Raw genomic sequence first — 24,195 nt, 5'->3', positions numbered from 1 at the left:
GCTGTTCTTTCCTGTTTTTAAACCTTTGCCCATGTTGTTCTCTCTGCCTGGAAAATGCCTTTTCCTCTACTTGTCATCTGATTTGATATTCAGATATCACTTTAAATATCACTTCCTCAGCAAAACCTTCCATGAATTCTCTATCGAAATTAGGTTGCCCTTGTTATATCTCTTAGAGCACCTGTTTTTTCTCTTTAGATTAATTACCAGAATTTGTATAATATAATATAATATAATATAATAATTATTTTGAGTGCATACTAGGAGCCAGGCACTAGGCTAATTCTAAGCACTAGGGATACAACAGTGAAAAGGCAATTATTCTTGACCTCATGGAACTTATGGTCTAGTAAGGGAGAAAGTTGGAAAACAAATAAACATATAAGATCACGGCAAGTAAACATATAAATGTGATGAAGAACAGTAAAGCAAGAAGAATATAGAGTGACTTATTTTAGGGCCATTTCAGATTATGTGGCAAGGACAGGTCTCTTCAATGATGTGATATTTAAGCTGAATAAACTCAGGGGAAGAATATTCCAGGCAGAGAGAACAACAAGTGCAGAGCGAGAAAGCTGGAGCTGAAGGATCTGGGGGAGAGATGTGTATCTACAGATAGGAAAATGGCTAAATGAATTATATATTAGAATCTCAAGTAGCTATTAATATTACATATCTATTTACTTTTGTTCATTATTTTAACACATACAAGGCCTTTTCCCGACCAGAGTATGCATCTCTGTATTCTTTTTTGTGTGTTTTTAGCTGTATTTTTTTTTTTAATCTGGAATTTAGTTTGATGTGAAGTGAAACTCTACCTTGAGCATTTTTCCAAATTCTTCTTCTTTTTTTATGTATCAAGTTTTTATATATACTAGGATATACCTTGAGATTTTGGTCCATTCATCTGACTGTTGTGTCTTAGGTTAGTGTTTCACTGCTTTTTTTTTTTTTCTACTTTATTATTACAAGTTTCCAAAAAAAAAAAGAAAAAGAAAAGAATTATATATATATGAATTATATGTATCATTGCCTTGATTCAACAATCATTGCCATATTTTCTTTATGAGACTATCTTTTAAATTTCTTTACCACTTCAAAGTAAGTTGCAGACATCATAATCTCTCTTCCTAAATACTTCATACACACCTCCTAAGAACACTTCCTACACAACCATTATCACACCTAAGATAATTAACAAAAATTCCTTAATGCCATGTAATATCTAGTCTTGCTTTTTTATAGCTAGTGTTTTGAGCCAGTACTGAATCAGAATTCTTGTGTATATCACATTGTTGTAATTTTTAAAGTTCTATCCTCATTATTCTTTATGGTGAAAAAAAAAAAGTCCTAACAATTCTTCTTTTTTTTTTTTCCTGAGGCAAAATTTGCATACAATTTAGTAAATGATTCTCCTAACTGTGCAGTGTGGACCCTGTGGTCCCATGAGGAGCAACAAAAGACACCTCTTAGCTTTGCAGGTTTTTCCTTTTCATGGTAAAAAACCTACTCAGATATTGATGATAAATTCATATACTTCTAAAAAGACAAATATCCCTGAGAGAAAGCAAATCTTCCATTTGCTTGGGAGAAATGGTTTTTAGATTCCCTTCTTATAAAAAGTAATTTGCCCTCTTTCCCCTATCCCAAATCCCTGAGGCTTTGAAAGGATAAAGAAACCAGTTTGCAGCTCTTTCAAAGGATTTATTTGCTACAGAATTGCCTGAGCCCACCAACAAAATGAACTCAGGAGTTCTGTGTTTAAAAGGATTTTGCTCACTGCTTTAGTTTTACCAGAACTTCAACATTCAAAAAGCAATTCTTTTTGCCAGAATTTGGCATGCCTACAGGAGGTTAGAAAAAGATAGAATCTATAGAATTAGATGTCTAAAAATAGAAAAAAAATCCCAAACATTAAAAAATTCCTAATTTGGACAGGTCCTGAGTTGAAATCACATTCATCTGCAAAAAGAACGGTTTTAGGTCAGAAATGCTGTATTTTATAACTCCAGATCTTGACCTTGGACTTGACTGGTGAGGTTCTAGGAACTGCATGAATTGACAGGAGGGATGCCATTGCGTTGGCCAATTCTGGCATGTGTCCTGGCTTGTGACGTTTTATAAATCTCTCTTAAACCCGAACCTCCTGGTTCTGTGATGCCAATTGCCTAAATCTGATTCTCAGTACTTTTAAATTTTATTTATTTATTTATTTATTTTTTTGTGGTACGCGGGCCTCTCACTGCTGTGGCCTCTCCCGCTGCGGAGCAACAGGCTCCGGACGCGCAGGCTCAGCGACCATGGCTCACGGGCGCAGCCGCTACCGCGGCATGTGGGATCTTCCCGGACCGGGGCACGAACCCGTGTCCCCTGCATCGGCAGGCGGACCCTCAACCACTGCGCCACCAGGGAAGCCCTGATTCTCAGTACTTTTTCAAACAAATAAACAAAAAATTTCCCTGTAAGATCACACATTTAAGTATTTGTTGCTTGTGGATAGATACAGAGAAACCAAGTATGGATGTGAATTAACAATCCAGTGATGGAGCTGTGACTCTCTGGATGGCTATGTAAGCTGTAAGAAAAGTTCCTCACTGGACCTGCACTTGCTGTGCCCCAGAGGTGACCATCCAGGCAAGGTCAACTTGAAGAGGGGGTGAACCCCAGCAGCTGCTGGATGGGTTTAAATTGCCACTATCTGCCTCCAGTTCTTCTACCAGAACAGCTAGTTTTTCCATCCGAGCAACTTACTGATCATGTTTCACCTGTTTAAGCGTAGATGCCACTTGATAGCTGAAAACGGATTCACAGAGGAATCTCTCAGAGCCACCTTCTAACATCTCTCCAGCTCCTTTGGGGTAGGTGAAAAGGGCTTTCAGTGGGGGGGCAACGTCTGAGCCACTGAAACCAGATCCAGTGGCAGAACTTCCACTGACCCCACCGGCTGAGGAGGATGATGAAGAGGCAGCCATTTCCTCTCTAGTAGATTTCTCACTTCACTCTGCGGCTTTGACAAGTTCCTCTACAGCCCCGCCCCCAAGGCCAACCGGAGTGGCTGCGTTTACTGCTACGAGGGCTGCGGCCTGCTCCCTAACAATTCTTATTTATTATTGCAGATAAAATTTAGACCTATTGGTAAAGTGCCAAAAATTACTATTGGATTTTCATTAGACTTCAGTTAAACCTATATGTTATTTTGTGTAGAAGTGATCATTTTTACTATATTTAGGTTTTCCACACAGGATTGTCTTATGTCTCATTACTTTTTTTTCAATTTAAAAAATTTTTATTGGAGTATAGTTGTATGTCTCATTATTTATTGAAATATTATTCAATGTCTTAGTAAAGTTTTATGTTTTTATAATTTAAATCTTGAATATTTAGTGTTAAGATTATCCCTACTATTTTATCATTTGCTATTATGAATGCAATTTTTTTCTCATTGTATTTTCTAAGTGATCACTGCTAATGTAAAGGAAAAGGTATTGAAACTCTTATTAGATGTCACTTATTAGTTCAAATTACTTTCAACTGATTATTTTGATTTTTATAAGTACTGTAGTAGTTTACAAGTAATGAAATTTGACTCCTCCTATCCAAACCTTAATGAAGTTTCAAGCTTTAATACAAGGGCTGTGGTTTCCAAAATAATATTAAATAAACATGTTGATTGTGGGCTTCCTTGCTTATTTCTAGATTTGTTTGATAATCATTTGTGGTGTTGACTCTTTTGACTGAACTTATATGTTTAATAGGAATGCTCCATATATATCATATTTACACATCATCTAAAGCTGTGTTCAAGGCACAAAAGAGGACTAACTTGAATCAACATTAGATGTTTTCTTCTAGGCATAAGAATGTGGCGGTCTTTACTGAGTTGGGATAGTGACAAATGAAAACTGTATGTTCCTAAGGCACTCATGTCACTTAACTCCATGGTAAAGTTTGGCTACTTTCCTTCTTCTAGATTTCGGCTACTTTCCTTCTTCTAGATTTCTAAATATGTAAGATCTCAACATAAAGTCTCTCAGTCAGGAGCTGTTTGACATCAGGCAGTTCAAATCAACCATGCAGACAGGAATTGGAACCTGTGCAGAAACTATCGGCCACAAGGAATTACTCCCCCAAATCATGGTTGTAACGAAGTTTAGGTATGCTGGCTTAACTTGCAAGAGCGTATCCATCAGTGTTCAAGGAGGAAAACAAATCACTCTGGGCCTTTCAAGCAAAGAATCAAATGTTTACGTTGGGCTTTCCTGGTGGCGCAGTGGTTAAGAATCCGCCTGCCAATGCAGGGGACAGAGGTTCCAGCCCTGGTCTGGGAAGATCCCACATGCCGCAGAGCAACTAAGCCCATGTGCCACAACTACTGAGCCTGCGCTCTAGAGCCCACGAGCCACAACTACTGAGCCCAAGTGCCACAACTGTTGCAGCCCGCACACCTAGAGCCCATGCTCTGCAACAAGAGAAGCCACCGCAGTGAGAAACCTGTGCCCTGCAACGAAGAGTAGCCCCTGCTCGCCACTAGAGAAAGCCTGCATGCAGCAACAAAGACCCAACACAGCCAAAATAAATAAATAAATAAAATAAAATAAAATAGAATTTAAAAGAATCAGGTGTTTATAACACTGAAGAAGAAGGAGACTTACCTGGTGGCACAGTGGTTAAGAATCTGCCTGCCAATGCAGGGGACACGGGTTCAATCCCTGGTCTGGGAAGATCCCACATGCCGCAGAGCAACTAAGCCTGTGCGCCACAACTACTGAAGCCTGCGTACCCTACAGCCTGTGCGCCACAACTGCTGAGTCCATGCAGCTCAACTACTGAAGCTCCCATGCTCTAGGGCCCGCGTGCTGCGACTACTGAAGCCCACGCACCTAGAGCCCGTGCTCTGCAAAGAGAAGCCACCACAGTGAGAAGACTGTGCACTGCAATGAAGAGTAGCACCCGCTCGCCACAACTAGAGAAAGCCCACGCACAGCAATGAAGACCCAATGCAGCCAAAAATAAATAAAAATAAAAATTAATTGACTAATATTAAAAAAATAATGAATTGACTAAAGATTTAAAAAAAAAAGGAGAGGAAGTCAGGGGAACCTGCCACTGGCTTCCAGGTTTGCACTGTTGCTCTGGTCCTACAAATCACTAAGTTGTGGCTGCCACACAGGTCAGGAAATCACAGGAACTAGCCACCAGCTGACATCGCTGCTTTGTTGCAGAGAGGCGAGTGACTAACAGTGGAATGCCTGTGCTCATTACAGCAATCCACATCTGCCTCATCCCACACACCTGCCCACTCCACCAGAGGAAGAAAGACATGGCTTCTACCTCTCTTCTGCCTTACAAATATTGCATGAGTGTATCTTGTGCTGCCTGTAAATGGCATCCAGGATCCTGTAGACAACAGGGTCTGAGAAATACAGTTCCAAGATTCCAGCATTTGTGATATAGAGAAGAGCTTAGAAGGGAGTGAGAATGCATCTTGGATTAAAAAAGAAAAGAAAAGAAAAGGGGCTTCCCTGATGGCGCAGTGGTTGAGAGTCCGCCTGCCGATGCGGGGGACGCGGGTTCGTGCTGAGGTCCGGGAAGACCCCACATGCTGCGGAGCGGCTGGGCCCGTAAGCCATGGCCGCTGAGCCTGCGCGTCCGGAACCTGTGCTTCGCAACGGGAGAGGCCACGGTGGTGAGAGGCCCGCGTACCGCAAAAAAAAAGAAAAAAAAGCAGTCTATCTCTTCGGCTTCTCAGCAGCCATACAGTGCTTTCTATCTATAGTTCAGCAAACAACAACAGCAAAAATTCCTTCTAATTTTATGCAACTACCCCTTATACAAAGAAAAGCATGCCCACCTTTTCTCGGAAGGGGACAACAAAAGTCTCATCAGCCACTATACTATTTCTGAGTGATATTTCTTATTTAGTCATAATCCTCCTTTGATAATCTGTACATACTGGACTAATTTGTAACATTAACTGCCACCAAATTCTTTATATAGAATAATACGGAAAGGGGAAAGGAAAAACATAGGTTGGTAAATAAAGTATATACATAACAAAGCATGGAAAAGCATACATAGGAACTTCACCTTGTTTCTGCAACTGGTCATCAGACTATAACGTATTATAACCTCCTTCATCCACTACCTATATCCTGTTCTCTATTTCTGTGACCGTGGCTGGTCACAGTTCTCTACCAGTAGTGAGATGACCAAAATCTCCATTTCTGAAGGGTCTGAGCTCTTACTGGCCCTGTTTCTGTTGGGTTGTTATAGTTTTTTATTATATTTTAGCCACTGGACATGGAAGTACTAAGAGGTGCTTTAGAAAATACCCAGAATTCTGGGATTTCCCTCTTGGCGCAGTGGTTAAGAATCCGCCTGCCAAGGCAGGGGACACGGGTTCGAGCCCTGGTCTGGGAAGATCTCACATGCCACAGAGCAACTAAGCCCATGCACCACAACTACTGAGCCTGTGCTCTAGAGCCCGCAAGCTACAACTACTGAGCCCGCGAGCCACAGCTACTGAAGCCTGCACACCTAGAGCCTGTGCTCTGCAACAAGAGAAGCCACCGCAATGAGAAGCCCTTGCACCGCAATGAAGAGTAGCCCCCACTCACCACAACTAGAGAAAACCCGCGTGCAGCAACAAGGACCCAACGTAGCCAAAAACAAACAAATAATAAATAAATTAATTAATTAATTAAAAAACCGAAAATACCCAGAATTCTAGATATATTCCTTATTCCTAATGTGAAGCAATAAACATATTTTCCATTTATAATTAGCATCAATTACCCCTTCTTTGCTTGTGGATTCAGTGGCATGAAGAGCCCCAAATGTCCAGGTGGCAGTCTTAACTTCTAGTTCAGTGGGATCATTGTTTTTATTTCTTGGAAAAACATTCCTTTTTTTAGAACTAAGTTATCTAAACCAACAGAGCCAATAACTCTGGAATGAGGATAATCCCATATTGTTAATCCCATATTGTTAAACCCATATTTAATTCTGTGGCCATTTTCAACATGAGCTCATTGAGCAAGCGCTGGAGTGGTTGGGGAATGATCCTGGCTCATATACAGAATCTGTTGTCTTGTCCACTTGATTATTGGAGGCCTTGTCTGCAGTTGGTGCTCTTTGGTGGATGTTTACATGGAATGCTAACATCTTCTCATTCTGTGCTATTCGGAGAGGTAGAACCACATGCATCTCTCCTTATCACTAATCCTCTGGTCTAGTTGTGCAACAAAAACCGTTATCCACAAACCATTAGCCCTTATCCCAGAGTCAGTGATATCTGTTTTTCTAGACATCTCTCTTTCCAAATGAACTGTTTCAAGTTCTGCCCATTTGGAGGATTTCTCTTCCCTGTGGTCCTTCAGGGCAATCCTTAAGTGGGATTATATCATAGTTCTGTAGTAATTTCTTTTGGCTTGTGTCAAATATCATGAAGATATCATGAAATATCATGCTTTAGCCCATCTTCCCCTGGATGATGGAATGGTTACCATTCCACTTGACGAAGGAGTGCTGCTGGGCATTCCCAGCTTTAAATATTGGTGTGTCAGATAACATCCAGTTCATGGTGGGCATAATAGATCATACCCTCAATGATCAGGCATGGCTTTGCTTCAAAGCCTATGGGTCTACTCCATGATTCTCCCATTAGTGCTTACCAGAGTCTCCATATAGCATCGTTATGTGCCACAGACAGACCACCACTGGATTTACTGGGTCATGAGTCCCAAGTATTAGACCAGCGTGTTTTTCCTTTTTCTTTGGCTCCACTCAAAACCGTCAACTTTATGGGTAAATGAGTTGGAGCAGTATAAGAAATGTGGCACATGCTGCCTCCAAAATCCAAAAAGGCCCACTTATCATCGTGCCTCTTTCTTAGTGATAGGGTGTTTAACATGCACAAAATTCTTTCACTTTGAAGTGGGTAGCCCAAGAGGACTAAGACCACTGGAGCCCTAGAAACTTAACTGAGGTAGTGGATTCCTGAATTTTCATGAGGTTTATCTCCCATTTTGTGGCATGTGTCTTCCAATGCATCAAGCAAACTTGCTACATGCTGCTCACCAGGTCCTTCAAACACTGTGTCCTGTGGAAGAGCAAGACAATCACAGTCCTAGTGGAGGGACTTCCCTGGTGATGCAGTGGTTAAGAATCCACCTGCCAACGTAGGGGACATGGGTTTGAGCCCTGGTCTGGGAAGATCCCACATGCAACGGAGCAACTAAGCCCCTGCGCCACAACTACTGAGCCTGCACTCTAGAGCTCTCGAGGTACAACTACGGAAGCCCATGCACCTAGAGCCCGTGCTCTGCAACAAGAGAAGCCATTGCAATGAGAAGCCCGCGCACTGCAATGAAGAGTAGCCCCCCCGAACGCCTCAACTAGAAAAAAGCCCACGCAGGGCAACCAAGACCCAATGCAGCCAAAAATAAATAAATAAAATAAATAAATTTATTTTTTAAAAAAAGTCCTAGCAGATTAGAACATGACACAAAGTTGAGGAGCTGACACAGCCCTGTGGGAAGACAGGCAGGTGTACTGCTTCTGCTGACAGATGAAGTAAAGTGCTTCTGGTGGTCTTTACTAATTGGTATAGGGAAAAAATAGTCTGCCCAGATTAATAGCAGTACACCAGATGCAAGTGACTATGTTAATCTGCTCCAGTAATCAGTAAAAGCAGATCCAATTGGAATCCCTACCTGAATACATTTTCATAATCCATTATCAAGCTCTAAAATCATGTCCTGCACAGATCAAGCAGAAGAGTTGAAAGAGATATGAATCAGACTTATGCTCCTGGAAAAAAATGGAGTTAGATGTACTTTTACTTATTTCTCCTCCTAATTATAACTAAAATCCTTGGTTGAAATACTTAAAGCACCTATCATAAGACTCTGAAAGGTTGGGGAAAAGAAGGTGGCCTGGCCAGGCCCTTTGGGACTTGAAAACTGGCCCAGCAGTGAGCTTCATGAGATTTATATTTTGCCTCCTGTATATCCAGGCCTCAGTGCAAGGGAATCCTGCTCCCACTAGCCAAAGGAATGGGAAAACAGTGACTCTTCAGGACAAAACCCATACTACTCCAGGTAAACACCATGAAAAAAGCCACATGCATCCCCATTGTCACTATTTCTGGCCAAGCCTGTGGGATGGAGCCCTGTCAACATTGCCCAGCCTGCACCAACACAAGCAGACGCAGCTATCCCCTAACCTGGCGCTACAGAGACTGTGGGGGGGTGCATTCTTGACCGTCGCTGCCCTACACTAAGTGAACAGCTGCAAAAAGGCAACGTGCTGCTCCTTCCCAACTAGTGACTGGGTGAGAATTAGACGAGAGAACTGGAAAGCAGGATTCTTTAAATCTGTGTATGAAGTCCTGCACATACCTTTGAGCAGACCATCCACGAGGTTGACCGTAATCAACACAGCAAACTGAACTATGTGTGGACTAGTGCCCAGGTTTCAGTTTGGCTTCTGGGTCACACCCAAGTAGGGCAGACCAGAATAGCAATGCAAAGGCTTTGAAAATGAATTAACACTTGAAACATAGCCCACAAATGTGGGCCAGGACATGCATTTTGAACCTAAACAGTTTGACTGCCTTCTAAAATGTAAGACCTAAATAGGAACCAGAGACTCATAATATTCAAAATGTCCTGGATACAATGCAAAATTACTCATCATATCAAGAACAAGGAAAATCCTCAACATGAATGAGAGCTATAAAGAGGAACTAAATGGAAATTTTAGAACTGAAAAATACCAATGAATAAATAAATAATAAATCAATGGCTGGGCTTGACAGCAGAATGGAAAAGACAGAAGAAAGAATCAGTGGAGTTGAAGGTAGAGAAATAACAGTTACCCAGTCTGAACAACAGAGAGAAAACGGGGGAAAAAAAAAAACATGAGCAGAGCCTCAGGGACATAGGAGACTCTAACAAAAGATCTAACATTCATGTCATTGAAGTCCCAGAAGGAGAAGAGAAAAAGAGGGAAGGGCCACAGAAAGAAATAATGTCAGGAAATTTCCCAAATTTGGCAAAAAATACAAGCCTACATATTTAAGAAGCTTAGTACTATGGACTGAATTGTGCTCCCCATCCCCAAATTCATATGTTGAAGCCCTAACCCCAATATGATTATATTTGGGGAGAGGGCTTTTAGGAGGTAATTAAAGTTAAATGAAGTCATAAGGGTGGGTTCCTAATCCATTAGGATTGGTGGCCTTATAAGAAGAGGAAGAGCTTTCTCTCTTTCTTTCTCTCTCTCTTTCTCGTTCTCCTTGTGCACACACCAAAGAAAGTCCAGGTAAGGACACAGCAGGAAGGGATCCATCTGCAATCCAGAAAGAGAGCCTTCACCAGAACTGAATTGGCTGGCACTTTGATCTTGGATTTTCCAGCCTCCAGAAATAAATTTCTGTTGTGTCTACCTCATTCATGGAATTTCAGTGTGGCAGCTCAAGCTGACTAAGACACTGAGAAAACCTCAAATAAGATAAACCTGAAGAAATCCATGCCAAGACACATCATAGTCAAACTTCTGAATACTAAAGACAAAGAAAAGTGCTGAAAGAAGCAAAAGAGAAATGACATTTTACCTATAGGGGGTAAAAGATTTGAATGATATGATTTCTCATCAGGAACCATGGAGGCCAGAAAGAAGTGGCACACATTTTTCAAGTGCTGAAAGAAAAGAACTGTTGACTCAGAATATTATATCTTGTGAAAATATCTTTCAGGAATGAAGGAGAAATCAAGTCATTCTCAGATGAAAGAAAACTGAGAATTAGATGCCAGCCTTTAAAAAAAAAAGACTGAAGGAAGTTCCCTAAACAAAAAGAAAATGATAAAAGAAGCATTCTTGGAACATTAGAAGGGAAGAAGAAACAATGGAAAGAACAAAAATATAGATAATGTCTTCTTGCTATGAATTCCCTCAATTTTTGTCTAAGAAAGTATCCTTCACTTTTTTTTTTTTTTTTTTTTTTGGCTGTGTTGCTGAGTGCAGGCTTTCTCTAGTTGTCGAGAGTGGGGGCTACTCTTCATTGTGGTGTGCGGGCTTCTCATTGTGATGGCTTCTCTTGTGCAGAGCATGGGCTCTAGGTGCGTGGGCTTCAGTAGTTGCAGCACGTGGGCTCAGTAGCTGTGGCGCATGGGCTTAGTTGCTCCATGGCATGTGGGATCTTCCCGAACCAGGGCTTGAACCCATGTCCCCTGCATTGGCAGGCAGATACTTAACCACTCACTGTGCCACCAGGGAAGTCCTATCCTTCACATTTTAAAAAAAGTTATTTATTTATTTTGTTTATTTATTTTTGGCTGCACTGGATCTTTGTTGCTGCATGCAGGCTTTCCCTAGTTGGCATCGAGCAGGGGCTACTCTTTGTTGTGGTGCGTGGGCTTCTCATTGTGGTGGCTTCTCTTGTTGCAGAGCACAGGCTCTAGGTGTGTGGGCTTCAGTAGTTGTGGTACATGGGCTTAGTTGCTCCGTGGCATGTGGGATCTAAGTTCCCTGACCAGGGATTGAACCTGTGTCCCCTGCATTGGCTTTTTTAAAAAAAATTATTTTATTTATTTTTTATACAGCAAGTTCTTATTAGTTATCCATTTTATACATATTAATGTATACATGTCAATCCCAATCTCCCAATTCATCCCATCCCACCCCCACCCCCTGCCACTTTCCCCCCTTGGTGTCCTTACGTTTGTTCTCTACATCTGTGTCTCTATTTCTGCCCTGCAAACTGGTTCATCTGTACCATTTTGGCAGGTGGATTCTTAACCACTGCATCTCCAGGGAAGTCCCTATCCTTCACTTTTTTTAAAAAATAAATTTATTTATTTATTTATTTTTGGCTGTGTTGGGTCTTCGTTTCTGTGCGAGGGCTTTCTCTAGTTGCATTGAGCGGGGGCTACTCTTCATCGCATCGCGGTGCGTGAGCCTCTCACTATCGTGGCCTCTCTTGTTGCGGAGCACAGGCTCCAGACGCACAGGCTCAGTAGTTATGGCTCACGGGCCCATGTGAGCCCGCGGCATGTGGGATCCTCCCAGAGCAGGGCTCGAACCCGTGTCCCCTGCATTGGCAGGCAGACAACCACTGCGCCACCAGGGAAGTCCCTCTATCAGAACTTTTAACATGTTATTTTAACATAGTTACTTGAAATTTCTTGTAGAATCATTCCAACACCTGTATCATATGCATGTTTGGTTCTGATGATTTTTGTCTCTTCAAACTGTTTTTCTTGACTTTTTGCATGGCTTGTAATTTTTGTTGAAAGCCCAATGTGCTGTATTGGGTATTAGGAACTGAGGTAAATAGGGCTTTAATATGAGATCTATGTTAATTTGGCTAGAGCTGGGCTGTGTTTAATATTGCCTGTTTAGTTCTTTTTATTGTAGCCCTGTTTATGTGGTGGTATATTGTGGAGGAAAGGAAGTGTTTCCTAATGTTCTAATTAAATATTAGTGTTTTTGTGGGCCTATGTCTCAGACTATGAACTTCCAAGTGTTTCTCCAGTGATAAAGCTCCCTCACTCCCACCCCTGCCCCATACTTCTTTCCCTGGTTGCAGAGTTCCCAGTCTACTTCCTTGAAGCACTAAACACTTGTGACTTTTTTTTTCCCTCATTATGTAAGACCAGAAGGCTGGAGGGGGATAGAGTGGAAGGAATTCCCTTCTCCAGCTGGGATAAAGCTCTGGTAAAGTCCTTTCCTTTGCAGAGTACGTCTTTGTCATAAAGAAGACTCTGGGCATATTTCACAGTGATTACTCATTCTCTTCCCCTACCAATGCTATGAGGAGATATTTCTTGGATCTTCACCCTAACTATGGTACGGCTTCTGGGGGTAAAACCCAAGAAAGTGTGAGAGCCTCACTAAGACTGTAGTTCCCAGGAGTTTTAAATTAGTCTCCTTTAAATTAGTCCACACTCAGCATCCAGCAATTCATCATAATTACCATTACGTGTTCCTACCTGTTTCGGGCTCCAGTGACTTCTGCTCTAGGTAATCAGATCTTGGCTGTGATTCTTTGTATGAGCCTGTCTCATCAGATTTCAAGGTGGCATTTTACCCTGCAATGTCAGTTTTCAGATGTGTGCAAAAGTTATTGATTTTTCATTTGTTTACCTTTTTCTTGTTGTAAGGACAGGAGTGATGACTTCCTTGCTCTTTTTTTTTTTTTTTTTTGCGGTACGCGGGCCTCTCACCGATGTGGCCTCTCCCGTTGCAGAGCACAGACTCCGGATGCGCAGGCTCAGCGGCCATGGCTCATGGGCACAGCCGCTCCGCGGCATGTGGGATCCTCCCAGACCAGGGCACGAACCCGTGTCCCCTGCATCGGCAGGCTGACTCTCAGCCACTGCGCCACCAGGGAAGCCCGACTTCCTTGCTCTTTACATAGTGGAACTGAAACCAGAAATCCCAAATCTCCATTTATATTCTAATCTTCATAACACCCCACTGTGATTTGTGGACTAGAATTATTTGGTTTGGATCTGCAGAGTTTAGCATTATCTTAGGACAAGGTTCTAATAATCCACCCAAAGTCTGGATATTTTCTTTCATTGATATATTAGTCAGAGTTCTCTAGAGGAACAGAATCAATAGTATACATACACTCTCTCTTTCTCTCAATGTATACACACACACACACACACACCACACTAATATATATATATATATATATATATACACACACATATATATATATATATTAGTCTCTCTTTCTCTCTTTCTCTTTGGAATTGGTTCATGAAATTACAGAGGCTGGTGAGTCCAAAATCTGCACTAGCAGGCTTGCAGGCTGGAGGCTTAGAGAAGAGCCAGTGCTGCAGTTCAAGTCCAAAGGCTATTAGGGTACAACTAATGTTGCAGTTCAAGTCCAAAGGCTGTCTACTGCGTAATTCCCCCTTGCTCAGTGGAGATCCATCTTGTGTTCTAGTCAGGGCTTCAACTGATTAGTTTAGGCCCACCCACTTTATGGTGGGCAATCTGCCTTACTCAAAGTCAACTGATTTAAATCTTTAATCCAAAAGCATTCTCACAGAAACATCCAGAATAATGTTTGACCTCATATCTGGGCACTGTGGCCCAGGCAAAATTGATATATAAGATTAACCATCACACTTGGTAAATGACCACAAGTATCTTTGGGAGAGTTTAGGAGGAAGATTTATAGTATATACTTATAGCAGGGCCATAAGATCTTTTCTCAAGGATTCTTTCTTAAGATCCCCATCATCTAAGATGCTCTGGGTCTATGAAACCAGCTAAAGTAAGAGAACTAGTTGAGCAACTGGGTCTCTCCATTTGGGTGACATATCAAAGTTTGGTTCACCAGATTAAGTAAGATTTTCATGGGCTGCTCATTAATTAGTGAACACCAAAGATCCCTGTGGATCAAGCCTGATTACCTCTCTAACTCTGCTGTGCATTATAGCAACCTTACTCACTGTTCCCTGTTTTCTAGTGTTGCCACTGGCCTCTACCACTTTGGAACTCCATCATTACCATTGAAATCAGGGAGCCCATTTCAACAGTGGCATCTTCCACCATCATCTCACACATGCAGACATAAAGTACAGAGCTTTTCAAGAATAATGCTGATCCTCTTGAACCAGTGGATTTCTTTTGGTGAAGATATTGTCCTCTGTGTCTTACTGAGGAATACACTGAAAGGGTTGAAGAGTGTGTTGCACATGATGAATGCAACACTCTTATCTTACCAAGTCTTTGATTTTTTTTCTTTCTTTCTTTTTTTTTCTTTTTTGGTCACATGGCTTGTGGGCTCTTAGTTCCCCGACTAGGGATTGAACCTGGGAACTCAGCAGTGAAAGCACGGAGTCCTAACCACTGGACTACCAGGGAATTCCCTCTCACCAAGTCTTTGGATCCTTTCTTCTCTATTAAACCAAGGAAGTTTAGTATCTTAACCTAATTTAATGAAGGCCATTATTGAGTCTGATTTCAGTCAACCAACTCAGCAGCCCCTTAGAGCCACTCCTGACTTATTGAGTTAATACACTAAATCCAGAATCTCTAGTGCTGCAAACACACCAATCACTTCAATATTATATTCCTTCTTCCTTGGTTAGAACCCACTCCTACACAGGAATCCTCCAGTGCCAATGTACATTAGCAATGTCTTGCAATTATTTCCCTGTGTAAGCTTCTCCTCTGGTGTCAGACATCTTATTCACTTTCCTAGGGTATGCTGCAATCTGACTCTGGCTGTGGATCTAGAGGTAAAGAAGAATTGGCATACCTTTGCAAGATTAATTCTTTTTTTTGGCTGTGCTGTGTGGCATGCAGGATCTTAGTTCCTCGACCAGGGATCGAACCCATGCCCCCTGCATTGGGAGTGTGGAGTCTTAACCACTGGACCACCAGGGAAGTCCCTGAAAGTTTAATTTTTCAGTGAAGCCATTACAGGCTCTTCAAGCAAGGGATGGCCAGCATCTCAGAGAGGGGAGAAGGGACTGCTTCAAGTGGCAAGGGGAACTCAGTGGGATTTGAGGATTCAAGATAATTAAGGGCTTCCCTGGTGGCACAGTGGTTAAGAATCCGCCTGTCAATGCAGGGGACATGGGTTCGAGCCCTGGTTCGGGAAGATCCCACATGCCGCAGAGCAACTAAGCCCGTGCACCACAACTACTAAGCCTGTGCTCCAGAGCCCGTGTGCCACAACTACTGAAGCCCGCGTGCCTAGAGCCCATGCTCCGCAATAAGAGAAGCCACAACAATGAGAAGCCCACACACCGTAACGAAGAGTAGCCCCTGCTTGCCGCAACTAGAGAAAGCCCGCGCCCAGCAAAAAAGACCCAACACAGCCAAAAATAAATAAATTTAAAAAAAAGCTAGTTAAATTCAACCCAAACTACGAAGATGTCCCCATTCCAAATCTTAGGGTTTTTTTTTTTTTTGGTTTTCTTATCATATCTCCCCTTTTTTTTTTGTTTTTTACATCTTTATTGGAGTATAATTGCTTTACAATGGTGTGTTAGTTTCTGCTCCATAACAAAGCGAATCAGCCATATATATACACATGTTCCCATATGTCTTCCCTCTTGTGTCTCCCTCCCTCCCACCCTCCCTATCCCACCCCTCCAGGCTTTCACAAAGCACCGAGCTGATCTCCCTGTGCTATGCGGCGGCTTCCCACTAGCTATCTACCTTACGTTTGGTAGGGTTTTAAATTAATCCCAAGCTTTCACATATGAGTCCTAATAAAGCTGTGGATTCAACTTGTATGATAATTTGACAATCAGCTGGATCAAACATTGGGTCTGACTTGTAAATACCTTCTCCCTGCAGCTACAGAAGTTATAGAGCATTGAAGCTCTCTAGTTCTTTGAGCTGTCATTTTATTCGGTAAACTCTCCTGGGCATTCAAAAGCCACTAGCACTCTCTATAGTCCTTGTAGGCATCATTCCCACCAGAAGGGTCTAACTTAGCAACTATTTGGTCTAGCAAAGACCTTTCTTCAATAAGCAATTTATTCCCCACTGATAATTTAAGTAACTCTTTCCATTTCATGCCTAAGACTATCATGATCTCATTCTCCACTAGTGATAATGTTATCACTGTCTTCAAACAGAATTGGGTCAGATAGCTAATCCATTTAAGCTTTAAGATTACTATCTTAAAGCTACTATTGGCCTCAGTTACAATCTTTGTTAAGGTTTATTTAGGAAAACAAACAAAACACTCAAAATATTTCAAGCATAGCTGGATTAAAGTGCCAGGAATAGGTGCATCTAAAATCAGTGGAAGGACTGGAAGAGCAAGAGACAGGGTAGATAGAATACCACCATCTTCAGGTCAACCACTGAAGCTCTAGTCCAGGACAGTGAGAAATTCCTGCTGCCTGCTAGGTTGGAAAACCACAGGACATTTCCATTGATGGACACAGCTGCCTTGCTGTACCAACATGGATGGCTGGTAAAGAAGCGCTTCATGTCTGCTGCCACCCATGCATCTGTCTGCTGCTGTCAGAGAAATAAGAAAATGGTTTCCACTTTTATTCCATTTTCCAGTTCTCACACAAGAGTATCTTGTTGACAGAAGACTAATAACATTCAGAACTCTGGAGCCAATCTTGGAATTATAGTTCTCTTGCTTCCAGTTCCTGTGATACACAGAAAAAGAATAGTCAGGAATGGGGAATAAATGCACATTTCTCCCCCTCCCCCCATGGCCTCTAGCACTGAGGATATCTCCCAACTTTTATGAAGGCTGTAATTTCAATTCCAAATGGATGAAAAGCTGTTCAGAGACATTCCACCCAGCCATTCTAGCTCACCACTCACCCCCGCCTGCCATACAAACATTTTGCCTACTGCTTTTTTTTTTTTTTTTTTTTGCGGTACGTGGGCCTCTCACTGTTGTGGCCTCTCCCGTTGCGGAGCACAGGCTCCGGACGCGCAGGCTCAGCGGCCATGGCTCACGGGCCCAGCCGCTCCGCGGCATGTGGGATCTTCCCAGACCGGGGCACGAACCTGTGTTCCCTGCATCGGCAGGCGGACTCTCAACCACTGCGCCACCAGGGAAGCCCCCCTACTGCTTTTTATTTTATACTTTCTTGCCTCTCTGCCTAGTCTCTGTGCCTGTCAGCTACAGAACCCAGAGTGTGCAGAAAATGATTGAAGGAGGAAGCTTAGAGGAGGAGAAAGAGGACACCTTCTGTTTTTCCTAGTGTTAGTACACCTAATGGTCTGCTGATTTCTGTCCTTCTCTCTTCCTCATATTAGAATGACAGTGGGAATATTGAAAGTTCATTCTTGATAAAAATCTCAAGAGATAACTAGAGAGATTAGATTTCAAAAATATCCAGGTATAAATAATTTTCCAACTAAAATAACAGTGCAAAATGTATACCTTTGTATCTTTTGCATTTTTATACCACACACCTGCGGGGGGGCGTGGGTGGGGGGAAGGAGGAGAGAGAGAGAGAGAGAGAGAGAGAGAGAGAGAGAGCTCAAGGCTAGTGTTATGGCAGTGCTTTCAATGCATAATCTCTTTAAATCCCATCCAGCGGTATGAGATGCGGAAACCTAAACTCAGAGATTGGGCAACTCGCTCATGATCCTACAACTATATAATAACTCTCATCTGTGCATATTGGTTTCCATGAGATATGACAGGAAAGATACCCTAAAATTAATGGAGACTATCCAACTATTTGAGTCTGGCTTCTCTGTTGGAATCCTCTTCCATCTCAGCTGAATTCCCCAGGCACTACGCCCGTGGCCTCTGGCACGGAGCGCATGGAGCGCCCCCGCCCCGCGTCAACCAGAGATGGAGTAGGAGTAATTGAGAATGGAAGGCTCCGGGAGAGGAGCAGAGGGCCTGAGGAGCGGGTAGGGAAAGGGGGCGGGGGGCGGGGTCTACCCCGCCCCCGCCCTTCCGTTCACTCCCATTGGCCGAGCGTTTCCTGGCCGTATCCCACTGCCCACCCCCAGAACGACGCTTAAAGTGTGCGAAGCAGGTGCCTCGAGTGGAGTAACAACTTTGCGCGCGTGTCCGGGCTCAGCGCGGCACCCATTCATTGCTTCTGACCATCCATCCGTCCCTTCGGTCATCCAGCGGGGAGGGGCTCCAGCCACCCGGGGACAGCCGCTACCCAGGGGACCGCGACCAGAAGAGGAGCCGAAAGCGTAGCTGACCCTCGCCGGCCCGACCACCACCATGCAGACGTGCGCCAGGGCCTGGGGACTGCGTCTGGGTTGCAGAGTCGGGGGCGGCCGCCGCCTGGCTGGAGGCGCGGGGCCTCGTTGGGCGCCGTGCGGCCGTGACAGCAGTAGCGGCGGCGGGGATAGTGGCGGGGCTGGGGCCTCGCGCCTCCTCGAGCGCCTCCTGCCCAGACACGACGACTTTGCTAGGAGGCATATCGGCCCCGGGGACAAAGACCAGAGGGAGATGCTACAGGCCCTGGGGCTGGCGGTAAGGACCCCAACCCGGCCCTCAGAGGCCTCACCCTGCGCCGCCCGGGTTCTGCCCGTACGGCCTTCCGGCCCCCGCCAGGAGCTCTGCTTCGCTCCGCGTGGGACCCGCACCCTGGCCCGGGGCCCCTGGTGTGGGAGCGAGCACGCGCGCTCGGTCTGCGTGCCCCAGCCTGCTCCCACCAGGTTACTTTCTCCTCCACCCGCTCTTCGCGCCTCAAAACCGTATATTTTTCAACCTAAGTCGCCCTGCAGATGAGCTCTCACTTTGCAAGAGAAGGACCTTCTGATTTATCCGATTATCTCCGGTTGCCCACTGAAATCCAGCCCGAAGTGGCCGAATCACTACCCCGACTCATTATTAATTTTCTCCAGTGATTTTTGGTTTGTTCAAAGTTGTTCTTTTTAGAAAGAAACCCTAATTAGACAATTTAAATGAAGTTTCCCACAAGCCTTTGTAGATGCAAAATGCAGAGGTGACTTGTAACTGAGAAGCAATTTCCTCTGCCTTTAGTGTTCACGGACTTGCGTTTTAATTTTAGAGCATTGATGAACTGATCGAGAAGACCGTCCCCGCCAGCATCCGCTTGAAAAGACCCTTGAAAATGGATGACCCAGTCTGTAAGTGACCGGGAGATTCCGCTTGCTCTGGCCTATTTGTCTTCTATGGTCTTTGAAAGTCCAGCTGTGGGTTAGGATTGCTCAGGAGGGAGAATGTTTATGAAAATAAATCAGCGTTGGGTACCGCACGGGGCGGAAGAGGGTGGAATAATTCAGTTCTTTATCTCAGCGTGGAGACAGCAAACTTCCCAGGGGAAGGCAGTGCACAAACACGTGTAGAGGACTCCCAACTTTCCAGGCACCTGTCCCAGGCCATGGTTCTCCCATCCTTTGGCTTGAGAGGTGTCATCACTTCTCTGCAGATCAAGATACTCAGAAGGGAAAAGGAATTGCCTACAGTCATGCAAACAGGGGAGTGACAAAAATAGGAAACCCAGACATCTGGCCTCCTACCCCAAGGTTCTTTATACCACAGTAGCTTCAGATTGTTCTCTCTCACATCCAAATTTTACTATTTATACCTACTGAAAGGCAGCAGTACTTTTAAAGCTTGAATGATTTTTATAGAGAAACAGAAATAAGATTCATGCTTGATTAAGAAATCTTAGTTTAACCATAGACTCTCTTAGAATTTTATTATTTTTATTTATTTTTTATTTATTTTTAAAATTCAAACAGAAAGAGAATTTTATTTTATATTTAAAATATTTTTAATGGTCTGAAGATTATTTGACTTCCATGGGCTGAGCACGAATCCACAAAAAATTAAAGGCAAATAGGCAGAGCTGAAGAGCTTTTTTTTTTTTTTCTTATAAACAGGAAAGAATTCTCATGGTTTTGAATCATAAAAATGCTATCTCTTACTTCTGGAGTCAAGTGAAGAGAAGACAATTGGTTTATTTTACGTTTTAGAACAGAAAGGATATGTGGAAGGCAAGCTTTATTTTGTTTTAAAGTATAGAACTTGAGGTATGAAGCAGGTCCAGCTCCAGCTGGCTGATGCTGTAACTCAGGGTGTGCTGAGGGCTGCTCCCTTTGTTAGTTTCAAATCTGAACCGTTTCCCCTGACAGCAGGGACCTTGTTCATAGAAGAAAATATGCGCTTTTTGTCCAATTGAACTGACTGAGACTTGGGGATAGCTGGAAGCCTTATCTGCTTAAGGTTTAGGAAATCAGAATCCTGATTAATTGAATGTTTACAGTGAAGAGTTATATATTTTTGAAGCAAGCCATCGGTGAATATTTGAATAAGTAAAAGCCCTCCTGAGACTTTCAAAGTCAGGACATGTTAGGTCAGCCCTTTTACCATATACTCTAAAATAAAATGTTCCTGAAGAACATTAGCATCTAGGAACCATGTCAAAGCTATCTAGCCTTTTTTAGTTCAGGTGCTTGTTTCCAGCTGACTAATTTGAACCTTGGGGGATTCCATTTCTCCTCCTCTCCTCTTTAGAAGCAGACTTCTGATAAGTAATTTGCAACTTAAGTGTAAACTTTAAACCCAGCTTCTGTGAGACTTGGGGCCGGTTCCATCTGGTTAGTCTGAGGTGACTCAGAAAATATTGCACAGTCAGGAGTCCCCCGTTGCCCTGAAGTGGGCTGGCTCTCCAGCAAAGCTTGCTACTTGGAAGTGAGCTGGGGGCGGAAATGGGGGGGAGGGGGAGGGGGAGGTGGTCGTGGGCAGCACAGAAGGCATCAGTGTTTTCATCTGAGGTGTGCACACGTCATGGGTAATGAACGTGTTCCACGTGAGGAGAGCAAATTGGTACAGGTAACCTCTAGCAGAAGCATTTTCATTTAACAGTGGAGCAGCATTATCCAAACTTGGTTTCACGTGAATGCTGAATGCCTGTGTTCTACTGTAGTCAGAGGAATTCTAGACCAAATATTTGTTCACTGCATACAGAGAAAACTAATAAGAGCTAGTTAGATGAGTCTTAAATCCCTCATTGCTAAGGAAAAAGAAGATTGTGACAGCTGTAGCAGCATGGAGATACTTGGGTTAGTGCTTATGCATAACTTTATAATCTCAAATCTTTATGTAGTGCTTACCATGTGCTGGGCACTTTTTAAAGTGTATTTCATGTATTAATTTAATCCTTATTACAACCCGGAGGGGTAACTACCATTCACAACTCTGTTTTAAAGATGAAGAAACCATGGCATACAGAGGGTAAGAATCCTGCTCAAGGTCACCACTGGTAAGCGGTGAAGGCAGAATTCACCCCACACAGACCAGCTGCTGTTCACACTCCAGCCGTCAGTCTACATTGTCTTCGTTGTGTCCTCTGCAAGGGGGTGGGTGTATAAAGTAGAAAACTCCTGTCCTGACTCTTCCAGAGCATCCAGTTTACGGGTATGCACAAGGCCAATCACACTGGAATCACTCTGCCCCTTGCCAGCTGCCCTAGTGGAAATGCAGCGGCAGGCTGAGAGCACAGGTGTGAGAACACTCAGGCCCGCTGCCAGGGCGAGGGAAGGGATGACAAAAGTTCAGGACTAGGGCTGGGTATCGAAGGGTGGGTAGTTATGCTCTGCTGGACAAGGCTGGGGGAGACTGCTGGAGCTAAAGGGACCAGCTTGTACAGGACAGAGTGGCCCGACAGAGTCAGGGAGGTACAGAGGGTCCAGCTGTCCCGCAGGATGCTCCCCCTCCCCTTGGACACTTCAGGAAGTGCCTTGAAAGAATACCTTGATCATTAGTTGGCTTCACAGTAAACCATACTTTAGAGAAACAAGCAAAGATATTCAGTTCAAAACCCTGTCAGATTCATCTAGTCAAGTGAATTCTCCATCCCTCACTGACATACACAAAGAACAAAAAAAACTAGAAGGATATATGTCAGTGGGAACATTTGTTTCTCTGTATGGTGCCATTACGGATGATTTTAGATTTCTTTTTATTCCTTTGCTTTTTCTAGATTTTCTACAATAACTATGTATTTATTTTGTTATTAATACAAAATTTAAATACTTTATGAACCATGCCAATTGCTTTCGGCTATGATATGCCTCTCTGTATAGTATTTTCAGTGAAGCCATCTCAAGCGAACCAGACTGAACTAGCCTGTAAGTTCACAGAAGCAGGGTTTAAAGTTTACACAAAATTGCACATTGCTTATTGTGAGCATGCTTAGGAAGAGAGAGGAGACACTAAACCCTTTAATGTTCAAGTTATTCAACCAGAATTGACCGGCTGAGCTGTCAGAATGAGACTTTTGATGGTCTTGTGAGAACTTTGTATTCTAAGAGATATCGTTAGAGTGATTTTAATAAATGGTTAATGGAGGGCAGTGAGCAGAGGGAGGAGGTATTGTGTAACGCAGCTGCAGGTGGTGACTGTCACCCAGGTGGGGTTGGACACTCTTCCATTTTTTTTTTAAATTTTTGACAGCATTGGGTCTTCGTTGCTGCGTGCGGGCTTTCTCTAGTTGTGGTGAGTAGAGGCTGCTCTTCGTCGTGGTGCACGAGCTTCTCATGGCGGTGCCTTCTCTTGTTGAAGAGCACGGGCTCGGCGTGCGGACTTCAGCAGTTGCAGCACACGGGCTCAGTAGTTGGGGCACATGGGCCCTAGAACTCATGGGCTTCAGTAGTTGTGGTGTGTGGGCTCAGTAGTTGCAGTGCACAGGCTCAGTAGTTGCAGTGCGCAGGCTCAGTAGTTGTGGCTCGTGGGCTCTAGAGTGCAGGCTCAGTAGTTGTGGCACATGCTGTTAGCTGCTTTGCAACATATAGGATCTTCCCAGACCAGGTATTGAACCCGTGTCCCCTGCATTGGCAGGCAGATTGTTAACCACTGCGCCACCAGGGAAGTCCACGGGCACTCTTCTGAACTGACCCCAAGGACACCTACAGGGCAGTTGTTCCCCTGGCTGTGGGCGTCAATTATCTTTCAGCTGGATTAAGTCTGTTGTGAGATGCAACCTGTAAACTCTTCAGTCTCTGACAAATCTCTCCTTTGGCCATTCCTAGCTCCTTCAGTTCCCAGCACATATGAATTATTATTTCATCTTTAGGATAATTCCAATGGATTTTCATTATACAACTGTGGAAATAAATAAAGACCAGCCAAATGAGAAAAGCAAAGGCTGTTTATTCTGAACTTGCACTAGGAGTCAGCCTTCTGCTTTGCAGAGGAGTGGGAAGACCTCATAGTGAAATAAAGGAAAGGCTTCAGGTGTGCCCTGTTGGCCTGGGCAAGCGGTAGGTGGGCCAATTCAAGCAGGGCTTCCTATGTGATTGGTTAGGGCTGCTTGTTTGGCTTTGTCTGGTTGGTCCTAAATTGGAAGCAGGGACCGAGAGTAGGGAAGCTGTCGGTTATTAATCAAGTCCTGGCCCTTCTGGGCCAATTGTTACCGAAGTTATCATTCATTTTCCTCCATTGTCACTGAAGATAGCAAAAGATGGCTTTCTGCAAGTCTAATCTGTAGCAGGCTGAGTTCAGAGGTGGTTTATTGTAGGTAAGGGGGTTGGTTTCCTGAGTAGGTTGCTGCAGGTTGTGGGTGAAAGTTCTGTGGTCTGGCTATTCCTTATTTATATGTTTAGACTCTCACAGCAGTCTGTTGTCCTTTTATTTTTGTCATAAATTCTTGTTAGGCAGACCCCTGCTGTTCTGACTGATACCTTGGACAGTCAACATATTGTCTAAATTGTAAGTGTTTATGGCTATTTAGT

The 24,195-nt window shown here is 43.6% G+C and overlaps 1 protein-coding gene and 1 pseudogene across 1 annotated transcript in view; one reads left to right on the top strand and one right to left on the bottom strand.

Annotated features, from left to right (window-relative positions):
• Nucleotides 1–2,640: 2,640 nt before the first annotated feature.
• Nucleotides 2,641–3,062, bottom strand: LOC115863939 (anaphase-promoting complex subunit 16 pseudogene; annotated as a pseudogene).
• A 15,432-nt stretch (nucleotides 3,063–18,494) lies between these two features.
• The window catches only part of GLDC (glycine decarboxylase), a 99,160-nt gene continuing 93,459 nt past the window's right edge, over nucleotides 18,495–24,195 (top strand). The window contains exons 1-2 of the mRNA XM_030877154.2: nucleotides 18,495–18,964; nucleotides 19,506–19,584. Coding sequence (XP_030733014.2) covers nucleotides 18,710–18,964; nucleotides 19,506–19,584 — 334 coding nt within the window. The 5' untranslated portion in view covers nucleotides 18,495–18,709. The remainder of the gene's footprint in view (nucleotides 18,965–19,505; nucleotides 19,585–24,195) is intronic.

This window comes from Globicephala melas, chromosome 6, assembly GCF_963455315.2.
Source record: "Globicephala melas chromosome 6, mGloMel1.2, whole genome shotgun sequence".
Classification (NCBI taxonomy): Eukaryota; Metazoa; Chordata; class Mammalia; order Artiodactyla; family Delphinidae; genus Globicephala; species Globicephala melas.
Note: the sequence above shows the minus strand (reverse complement) of the source record. Positions and strands in the feature narration are given on the sequence as shown.